The sequence below is a fragment of the Ahaetulla prasina genome, chromosome 2 (genome assembly GCF_028640845.1).
Source record: "Ahaetulla prasina isolate Xishuangbanna chromosome 2, ASM2864084v1, whole genome shotgun sequence".
In the NCBI taxonomy this organism is placed as follows: domain Eukaryota; kingdom Metazoa; phylum Chordata; class Lepidosauria; order Squamata; family Colubridae; genus Ahaetulla; species Ahaetulla prasina.
The window spans coordinates 89,719,208-89,730,872 of NC_080540.1; the positions used below are offsets into that span (position 1 = coordinate 89,719,208).

An 11,665-nucleotide genomic window follows, 5' to 3' on the forward strand; every position below is an offset into this window, starting at 1 on the left:
CCGGTTCCCTGGGAATCAATGAAAAGAGCGGAGTTCTCCAGGCTCCCTCCAGAACCTGGCGGGGATCCCCCCGGCCAGATGTTGCACAACTTCTCACATTTTTCCCCCTTCAGTTTCGCTCCGAAGGGGGCTTTTCTCCCTGGTTGCGTCCCCCCTATATTTCTAAATAAGCATCCGGGATTGGGGTGGGTGGAAGTTTGACATACTTGGAGGGCGGGGCGGGGCGAGAGGGTGGGGGGAATCCGAAGAAGAAACGTGGTGGGGAAGGGAAGCCACCGAGGGAGGGGGGGGTGAGGCAACATGACAGCCGCTCCTGGCCCAGACTTTCCGTCGGGACGGGGCGTAAAGAAAGGGAAGCCCAGTCCCGCCGCCCAGGAGGGAGGAGGGGACTCGGCGGCGATGGAGCTGAACTTAGGCGCGAGTTTTGGGAGAAGTTTTTAGACTTGGGCAAAAGGTCTCGCGCTGACAGCCCGCAAAACTTGGCGGGAATGCAGCCTCTCCCTCTCCTTTTCTTCTCTCCCCCGACGCCGCAGCCTCCGCTCCGGAATCGAGCCGCCGCTACGAATCCCATCCCTGAGGCGTTTTCCCGCGGGCGATTTTCACTAGCTCGGCCGCTCTTCTGCTCGGCTTGAGCGAGGGGAGCCCCGCTGGCCGAGACGGGCGGCCGGGCGAGATTTCCCCCTTTGGCGGGAGATGATGCCGGCATCTTAGGAGCCTCTCGTCTAGGCTTAGAGGCTCGGTCCAGTATGGCCGTCTATGCCCTGACTGGCTTCTCCCTGGTCAGCCTGCTGAGCTTCGGCTACTTATCCTGGGACTGGATGAAGCCCGGTCTGGTGGCTGAGGTTTCGGGGGACCCGGCGGGGAAACCTCGCCTCCCGCCTGCTTTCTCCAGGCCTCCCCACATCATTTTCATTCTGACCGACGACCAGGGCTATCACGATGTGGGCTACCACGGCTCGGACATCCAGACTCCGACGCTGGACAGGTTGGCTGCCGAAGGGGTTAAACTGGAGAATTATTACATCCAGCCCATCTGCACGCCTTCCAGGAGTCAGCTTATCACGGGAAGGTAAGGAGGGGCAGTTTCACGCTACTCGGTCCACCCGGTCCACGGGGGGAACTGGACGGGAGAAGCAACTCCCAGGCGCCAAAGTGAAAAGGAAGCCCCCCCACCCCAGTGGGTGCTGGAGAGGAAGCTCGAAGGAAGTCCCGTGAACTTCAGCCAAGGCCGTCCCCCCCCACACCCCCGATCAACTTGTATAAATTCCGTTCAAATAAAAAGGAAAAAAAAAGAGAGAAAGAGGGACAGAATAGATAACCAGATTGAGAAAAGCGAAACTTCCTCCCTCCCTCCCCCCACGCTATTTTAAAGAGATAATGTGGTTGCTCAGGATTCAAAGTTAAAGTGTTAAAAGAGCGGGATATTTTCGAGCCTTTTTTGGAGGGCGATAATGTGAGATGGATTTTTTTTTACTGCAATAGAACTTTAAAGCGGGGCGAAATTAATGTGCCGACAGTAGGGATGAGGAGCTATAATGATGAGTAATAATGAGTAAAAATGGTAAATGGATTTCATTCTGCATTAGAATGTTCAATCACAACGGTGTTTGGTGTGCAAACAGTCATCATCAGGCATAATGATGAGTAATAATATTGGCTGAATTTCATAGGATTAGGCTTTTAAAACGTAACAGTACTGGTGTACAGATAATGTTAGCCAACCGATGGGCACCGCTTTTCAGTTCAAACAACTTTCCCTTCAGAGAGAAGCTAGTTTATCTTGAAAAAAAAGTTACATTGTTTGCTCCTTATTTATATGGAAATAGTATTACTGATCTCCCTTACCTGGCTATCATTAAGATACTATTAAAACTTGTATTTGTACATACAATTATAATTTATATATAGAATTAAAATGCAGTTATAGAATGGATTATAAAGAGGACAGAAACAGCAGCATTTGGAGAATCAGCGGGGTTTCATCAGAGCCTCTCAAATCTTGACTCGCTAACATTAAAGCAAGAAATTCATTTACTTTATTAGCAGTGAAGGCAATTTAACATCCCTTTTAAAGAAATGGCTGGTTTGGGATTAACAATATACGTATCCATGATAATAACATTGGACTACATAGGCCGCTGAAAAATTAGTTAAAACATAAGCAAAAGTTTTCTTTTGAGTTACTCTATTGGTCCAGTACTGGCAACATTGACCAGAAGCCCATTGACAGATTTCATGAAAGAGGTTTTCTCACTGTACCTCTTGAACCTGGGAATTCAACCTAGGAAGCATCCTTGGCATATAAAATATAGGATGTACCATAGAGGGGGAAGAAAGGGGGAAGAAAGACATCTTGCTTCCTAAAACCCAGAGTAATCTATTTTTCCTTAGCAAACTGAAGCCCATCAGACAGAGAGGATATCATGAAAATTTCTGCCCAAACTTTGCATGAACTGTCTTCTTCGCTTTGCTGCTACGGTTTAACATACCAATAGTCCTACAGTCCAGTCCTACATATTCGCCAAACACCAGAATGAACATTCTGGGTGGAAACTCAGTATTGCACAGATCTTTACGTTTTGCCAGATTTTCAGCGGCTTGCTCTGCTGTCCACGAGCCAGAAATCAAAGAAACTTGCCTTATTTTCATCATCCAAGCATCTGTCAGACATAAAACATACTTAATTTCCCACAGCTATGCATTCCAAATCAACAGTGTGTGCGTGTGTTGGGATGGGGCAGAGGGACAGATTCAGAGCCAACTGTAATTATTCCCGAGAAAGAGGGGGAAAAAAAGTTTGGGGATTGGAGAATTATGGGATAATTAGAAAAAAGACTCCCTGCGAGACCTTTGACTTTTCCTAATGCATTGAATATGACATTTCTAGAAAAGTAGACATGTGCTTTGTGGCTAGCTAAACTATGTTCATTTACTTTTGTATCCAATTTCACAGTGCCATTACCTGCATGCATATCACGAGACGTACAATTTAACAGCGAGGCAAAAGTATGTGGATTTCTTCCATAAATATTTTGAACTGGAGGGAAAGTAATAGGTATAGAGTACCACTGAAGCTTATGGAAGATTTTTGAGCATTGGAGCCTAACTAGCTGGAGATCCTATCCCATGAATAAGGTGATACACCTCCAGTGTATGAATGTTTGTTCCATAACAAATCTGGAAGTGTTTAAGGTGCTCTATAACATCCTAACATTTTCCCACTATGGCACAAAATTAAATAAAATGACTTCCAAAATAAATATTACAGTGGATTTCAGGGACATAATTAAATCTGCAATCCTATACCATTTATCTAGGAAAAAGCCCTTTGGGCTTCATTTCTGGGCAGCTATGAATGTGATTTCACTCTATGGGTTGCCCAGCCCAACTTTTTATACGGAAAAGAAAAGGCATTTCTTCCATTGCAACAAACTCTAGAGATCTTGCCCCCATTTGCTTCAGCTTTAAAAGGACTAAGTGCTTTGAAGTTGGTAAATAAATGTTTTCAGAAATCAAAACATGTCTATATGAAACATTAATTCTTCCTGCTGAATCGATCCCTTGTGGATGGAGATCAATACAGCTTAGTGACTGCCTTGTTTAGCAACCAATTGTAGTTATGACAGTGATGAAAAAACTTTTCATTTATAACCTTTGCAGGTCTGTAAAGCGAAGGAAAGTTGAAACAAGATCATAAGCATAGTTATGGTTTCTCTTAGTGACCATTTCACATGATGGCCAAGTTGCTAGTCCCAATGGTAGTCACCAAATGAGGGTGACTTACAATAATTCATTTAGAGACCATTCAAAGTTACAATGGCACTGAAAAATGTGAATCATGATGTTTCTCATACTGATGACCATTGCAGCATCCCGATGGTCACATGATCAAAATCCAGATGCTTGGCAATTGAATCATATTTATGACGGTTGCATTGTCCTTGGGTCATGTGATCACCTTTTGCAATATTCTGACAAGCAAAATTAAGGGGGAAGCCAGATTCTCTTAACAACTGCAGTGACTCATTTAACAACTATGGCAAGAAAGGTTGTACAATGGGATAAAATTCACTAAACAACTTCTCGCTTGGCAACAGAAATTTTGGGTTCTTTTGCGGTCGTAAGTCGAGGACTTACCTGCAACATCTGTATTTAAATACGAATCATTGTAAATCTTAAAAACAAAAACCATTCAATTGTTAACTTTTGACTTCCTAGGTAGTGTTGATTGTGATTCTGAGTTTATCAGAAGTATTGATGCAAAAAGCCTTTCTGGCAGATGCTCCCTAATCAGCAGTAAGACAGAGTATCAGCACTATTGAAGCTTTTAATATGCTTTCCCTACATTAGTGGTGGCAGACGCGATAAAGATGCTGTTCTCCTTGGTGTGTTGCCTCATAACAAGCTTATGCTGGGTTTTTTGCTTGCTATCCAAAACGTATCTAATTATTCTCATCTGGAAGAAAAAAAGATTGCATTATGCTGAATTTATGATATCAGATTAATTACATGACATGTAAAACTCACTGGGCTTTGTGTTATATGTAGTGGATCAGACATAGTTACAGATAAAGATGGTCCTTGACTTGCGTCCATTTGTTCATCGATTGTTCAAACAGTGCTGAACAAATGGATATATAATATAGGTCCTCAAAATTCTGGCCATTGCAGCACTGCTGTGGTCACATGATCAAGATCTGGGCACTGGGGTACTTGGTTCACAATTACTGGGTCAAGACAGCCACGGTAACACAATCACCATTTGAAGTCTTCCTTGCCGGCTTCCCGCAAGCAAAATCAATAGAGAAGTTGGCAGGGAGGATTACTCAAGTATGTCACTCCTGCTTATTCCCTGCCTGTAGCATTCCTCCACCTCCTGCAGCTTCTACTGGCTATCCAAGGCTATTCCTACAACTCATGTGTAGTCTGTGCTGGCCTTCCTACCTTCCCCAGCTCATGCATGGCCTGCACTGGTCTTCCTACACCTCCCCCAGCCAACCTCCCATGGCACTCCCATGCACCTTGTCTGGAACTCCTGCCTCTTCCTGCTGAATGACTTGCAGGTTTTGATGGCAATTGAAATCACCCAGGATTGCTGTTGATAAGCAATGAGGTCACATGGTGTTGCACTTATGGCCATTTTTCTTTGCTATCATAGCCTGAGTACAACTGGTAGTGTCATGGATAGTCATACATCAGGGAATCCCACAGTATGCAGGGGATTGGACTTGATGACCAAGTCATCAAATCCAATCCAGAATTGGAAGGTGTTTTCCAATTCTGTGCTTCTATGACATTCAAGATGTATCTGAGGAAACTCGTCCTATCTCCTGAGTGTAATCTTGCTATGGATTTTTTTCAGATCAGTTTTTTACATCAGATTTGCAGCATTTTGAAAAATTATGAATATCTTCCTAAGCAAGGGGTTGGCCAGAAGACCTCCAAGGTCCCTTCCAACTCTGTTATTCTATTCTATTCTATTCTATTCTATTCTATTCTATTCTATTCTATTCTATTCTATTCTATTCTATTCTATTCTATTCTATTCTATTCTAAATTAAGTTGGAATTGCATAGACGTTCACTGCAATTTTGTGCTTTGCATCTATACTTACAGCAAAATCATCCAGAAAGTATTACATAATAGACTGATCTTTGTTTTTGTTTTATTATTTACTCCTGTTACTTTTACCATCTCTGGCTTGGATGTCAGCACGCGGTTAACCTCTTCAATTGGAGGTAAAGGCTAACAAGGAGGTGGAAATAGGAGTGGTGAGCAAATATGAAGAAATAAATGAAAAAGTAATAGGGCCTAAAATAGTCCCAAAAAACATTGGAGTTTAGCAATATTCTATGCATCCTTTAAAAACATGTGTATTTTGGAGACTTCCCAAGAAGAAAAGGCAAACTTGGTGATTGGTTATAGTTCTGTTAAAAAAGGAGCCCACCACCATAGTGGAATGAAGAACTAGTGAGAAGGCTGGATCTTCATAATTCCTTTGGACAAGGAGAAGACTAGAGCTTTTTTTATTTGCCCCAGCTCCAGCCAATTTAGCAGTTCAAAAGCATGCAAATACAAGTAAGATAAAAAGATGGGAAGGTAACAGCATTCCATTTGCCTAAATATCTTAGGACAATGCTGGCTCCCTTGTCTAAGAAACAGAGATGAGCATCGTCCCCTAGACTCGGACACAAGTGGATAGGGAAAACCTTTGCCTTTATATCTAAAAAGGACATACAAATAACTCAATAATAAACAAAAAAAGTGACCTGGATAAGTTTCCTATATTGGATTTACAAAACAGACTTATTAAAGCTTTGAAGAATTTTGTAAGGAGGGAGGGAGAGAAAAAAAAATGAAAAGAAATAAAATTTTAGGACATTATTTTAAAAGGATTAAAGATTGAGATTGTTAAAATTAAAAGGAATATAAAGTTAGTTTATTTGATCAAGGTTAAAACAGATACGTTATTGTTTCTGGTAACCTTGAATGGACCATTTCTGGCATCAGGACTGAAATGACAAGACTTTAAGGATCTTTTTTAATAGATAAGAAATGAGATACGGGAAGAAGGGATCTTTTTGTATTTTAAAAGAAGGTGATAAGTTACTGAAATTGTATGTACTTGTGTGTGGGTGCATGTGCATGTGTATTTACTATATTCTTATTTTTCATTTTTACTTTTCTTTCTATTTTTCTTTTCTGCACTATTTTCTATTCTTTTTAAAGTTTAAAGCTTTTTAACTGCAGTGTTTAATAAAATTACTATAAAAAATAAAAATGTGTTTATGTTGCATGTATGTATACGAATGATCCTGGAAATAGATATCTATTATATTGTGTCTGCTTATAGCTTGGACTCTTTGAAACCATGCCATGCAGCTTTTAGAAGGAATCCAGGTAGAAGTAATGTTCTGTCGGGGAAACCTACTTTTCAGGCACACAGCTGTAGGTTCATGGTGTGTGTGTGTAGATATTGTAATTTAAAATGATGTCTTTGCTTTCTTTTCTCTCTCTTTCTAGGTACCAGATCCATACAGGTCTTCAGCACTCAATCATCCGTCCCCGACAACCAAATTGCTTGCCTCTAAACCAGGTCACTCTCCCGCAGAAGCTGCAGGAAGCCGGCTACTCTACCCACATGGTTGGCAAATGGCACTTAGGCTTTTATCGTAAAGAATGCTTGCCAACCCGTAGGGGCTTTGATACCTTCCTGGGCTCACTGACAGGAAATGTGGATTATTATACATATGACAACTGTGACGGGCCAGGAATATGTGGGTATGACCTTCACGATGGGGAAAATGTAGCCTGGGAACAAAGTGGCAAGTATTCGACATTCCTTTACACCCAGAGAGTCAGAAAAATTTTGGCAACCCACAATCCCAAGGAGCCTCTCTTCATCTACATAGCATTCCAGGCAGTGCATACCCCTTTGCAGTCCCCAAAGGAATACATCTATCGCTATCGTTCCATGGGCAACGTTGCCCGCCGCAAATATGCTGCCATGGTCACATGCATGGATGAAGCTGTGAAGAATATCACCTGGACCTTGAAGAAATACGGCTACTATGACAACAGTATTATTGTTTTCTCTACAGATAATGGAGGGCAGACGTTCTCTGGGGGAAGCAATTGGCCATTGCGAGGCCGCAAAGGAACATATTGGGAGGGAGGAGTGCGTGGCATTGGATTTGTCCACAGTCCACTGATTAAACGCAAGCGAAGGACCAGCAGGGCGCTCATCCACATAACTGACTGGTACCCAACCTTAGTATCTTTGGCTGGGGGCAATGTGTCTGAAGCAGATGGCTTGGATGGCTATAATGTGTGGCCAGCTATCAGTGAGGGCAAAGAGTCACCCCGCACTGAAATCCTGCACAACATTGACCCTTTGTATAATCGTGCTAAATATGGCTCTTTAGCGAATGGCTTTGGCATCTGGAACACAGCAATACAGGCCTCTTTACGGGTGGGAGACTGGAAACTTCTTACTGGAGATCCTGGCTACAGTGACTGGATCCCACCACAGACTCTAACCAACTTCCCGGGGAGTTGGTGGAACTTAGAGCGCCTGACAGATGGGATGCGGCAGTCTGTCTGGCTTTTCAACATTACAGCCGATCCCTATGAGCGCTATGATCTGTCAGAACAGCGTCCTGATGTGGTCAGGGCTCTGCTTTTTAGGCTAGTTAATTACAACCAGACTGCCATCCCTGTCAGATATCCTGCAGAAAACCCACGAGCTCACCCTGACTTTAATGGTGGCGCCTGGGGACCTTGGGCCACAGAAGAGGATGAAAGATGGGAAGTAGGGCATGGAAAGCCAAAAAACAAAAAGAGGAAAAAGAAGTGCAAGATCTGTAAGCTACGGTCCTTCTTCAAAAAGTTGAACACCAGAATGATGTCAAACCGCATCTGAGATGGGACAGGCTGGGTTATTGCCAGAAGTCAGGTTGGAAGAGAGCTGTTCCCAAAAAATGGAAGTAGGGGGAGAGAGCAGTAGAGTGTTCTCCTTTCTGTTCAATTTGGAGTGAAGTGAGATGGACTATCAGCTCTTCTTCCCCTATTGTGAGGTACAAATAACCAAGTCTGCCTCTCCATCCCACTTTGTCTTTCCCCCAATTTCAGCACCAACATTGCTGATTCTGAATATGGGCAGACTTTGCAACCGCTATTTGACATAGTCCCTTCCTTTTAAATGTTATGACACGAGATGGTACTCAATGTGCTATTCGTCATTCTAGAAGATTGCAGCAAAGATACCTAAACTATCCCATTCAGGAACTAGTGGGAAGAATATACATTCTCATTCTTTAACCAAAGATGAAATTGTTCTTTACCCAGGGAAAGAATTGCTTAAGGATGAAATTGTTCTGTATTTGCTATTGACTCATGGAATGCTGATCATAAATTATCTTATATAATGTTTTTTCTCTCAGAAAGCGATTGCGATTTTGTTTCTCCCCTGAGACTGTAGTTGCCTCCTTCTGATCACTTTAGTGCCTGTGGGTGTAGATACAGAAGACCTGGCTGGGACAATTATTTTTATCAGAGTTAAAATGCAGATCTGGTGTGGTGCAATTTCCCCCACCCCCGAATATGTATAAAGCCAAACATCTTGTATACGTGGGCAGGGGCATCAGTAAAGGCTGTGTGAGTGTTGCTTGAGCTAAGAGCATAATAGTCTTATATATGCAGAAGGAGTTGATAAGAGCTGAATTTTTACATTGATTGACAGTTCTGTTTACTTCCACTGAATGACTGCTCTTATATAGTTTTTTTCACTATGCAGATTTTCTTTCCTGCAATTTTGAGTGTACTGCAGATGAGCTCTTGTTCATCTATAGATCTATTCAAATATAGAAGTTGCTTCCATACATCAATTTTTATGTAAAACAAACTATGCAAATACTCATGATTAGCTCACAAATAGTTAAAATCTTACTGTTTGGGGAGCAGATGCTTGAATTTCTTCATAATGGTAGAATTAATGTTTACAAATGTGATGATTACTAGCTGAATTTATTTTTTTTAAAGAAAAAACCCCAGTCTATTTATCTATTAATGTGAGTTAATCATGGTGCTTGATGCATGGATTGGGGATGTTCTATTGGGCCAGTGTTTAACTCTTAGCAATCACATGCATAAATTTTCATTGATGATCATTGATGATCTATCTTCTTTAATGAGCTGTGGTGGCACAGTGGTTGGAATGCAGTATTGCCAGCTAATTCTGCCAACTTCCAGCAGCTTGATTCTTACTGGCTTAAGGTTGATTCAGCCTTCCATCCTTCTGAGGTCAGTAAAATGAGGACCCAGATTTTTGCAATATGCTAACTCTGTTAACTGCTTAGAAAGGGCTATAAAGCACTGTGAAGTGGTATATAAGTCTAGGTGCTATTGCTATCCCTAATGTGGTCTTTCAGGTCTTCCATTGGTGCATATAGTCATTTTCTTCTTCTCTTTCTTATCACCTTTTCCAGCATCAGAGCCCTTTCAGAGAACTAAGTCTTCACATAATGTGTCCAAAGTAGGATATTTTGAGCCTGGTCCTTTGAGCTCCAATGGGAACTTTGGATTGATTTGTTCACCAATCCATTTGTTTGTTTTCTTGGCTGCCTTAAAGTATATTCTCTGGAGTCTTCTCCAACACCAAACTTTAAAAGGGTCAATAGTCTTCCCATCCTGCTTCTTCAAAGTACAACTTTTGCTTCCACAGATTGTGACAGAGAATTGCATGGATTATTCTCATCTTTGTAGGTGTAGATACATCAGAGCATCTGAATATCTTTTCCAAAGCCTTTAGGGCTATTCTGCCAAGTGCTATTGGGGAACATATTTCTTAACAGCTTAATATATTTCTTAACCATAATGTGGATGGTTGGTCCTAAAAGGCAGAAACTGTCTACCATCTTGATATTTTAGGTCATCGTTGTGAAATTAAATCTTCATATTCAAACCATAAAATGAAGTGTTGAAGATAAAGATGAATGTTCTAGAAATTCCCAGTGGCATCTGGCTGGCACCTGAGGGACACAGAGACTGAATGAAGCTGACTGCTGGTCTTTCCAGCAGAAATTTTTTTGCCATCTTATATTTTAGTTATGTTGACACTTGCTTTGTTTATAAAGCTTCTGAACAAACAAAAAAAAGAATTTAGCAATCTGGAAAAATTAGGATATTCGGTTCTTAGGCAAGTCTGGAAAAGAAAGTTTGGCCTCCTTAAAATATTCATTTGAATGAATCAACTCCCTTAAAGAAGTTGTACCTTTTTTAAGGCTCATGCAGAGGTCTTGGGCAAGAGGAACTGCTTTGAAGCATCTCAGGGAGGTGTTGTGCTTTCACATGGTCCAAAACGCTTCTTCTGAGTCACTTTCAAAGATTGCTCAGCCCTAAAGATTATACATTACCCTGAGTCTCTAAGGCAGCATGTGTCTTTGAATACCAATTGACAGGGAATATGAGAGCTTGGTGATGCTTGAAAGATTTCCATGGGTATTAGTTGGATCACTGCAGGAGCAAGATACTGGTTTGAATTTTCTAAGATCCATTATGCATTTGCCTGGAACTATATATATATATTTCTTCCTCTCTTCCTGTCCACCTTGCCAAACACAGGGGTAAGCAACCTGTGAAAGTTGCTTTTAAAGAGAATACATTTCCAGAGCCTGGTGCTAAACTCTATTTCTCTTCTCTTTTCTGGATTAGTGACTCTGCCTTCTAAAAGCTAGGCAGTGCTGCCTGCCTGGGGCTTCCTTAGGGCAGAGATGCTGAAGGATTGTGCTCATGTAGACACATTCTGATGAGCAGTGAAATGCTGATCTTAAATTAAAGTGGTGCTGACTTTCCAGCCTGACTAAGAAGAGGATGATATCTCTGGTTGGTAGGAAGCCCCTGAAATGTTCCTGCAAAGTGACAATGGTTGCCTGGATCACACAATTTCCTTTTGGTGTTTTGTGGAAACAGTCCCCGTATGTATACCCACCAAAGAGGATACTATCCAAAAAGAGGGCAAACAGCTCTAAAATCAGTTAACCATAGGAGCTTGATTTTATTTACACTTACATAATGCATTTTACATTTTTCTCCTCACATTTTACATTTTTCTCCTCACTGTACCACACAGTTGGTACAGTGTGTGTGGGCGAAAGCCCTGCTGTGA

General features: G+C 41.8%; 1 protein-coding gene across 1 annotated transcript; it reads left to right on the plus strand.

The window, feature by feature from the left end:
- Window positions 1-289: 289 nt before the first annotated feature.
- Window positions 290-8,450, plus strand: ARSI (arylsulfatase family member I). The gene is made up of 2 exons (XM_058169007.1): window positions 290-1,069; window positions 7,024-8,450. The coding sequence occupies exons 1-2, from the start codon at window positions 747-749 to the stop codon at window positions 8,420-8,422; spliced, it is 1,722 nt and encodes a 573-aa protein (XP_058024990.1). The 5' UTR covers window positions 290-746; the 3' UTR covers window positions 8,423-8,450.
- Window positions 8,451-11,665: the final 3,215 nt, after the last annotated feature.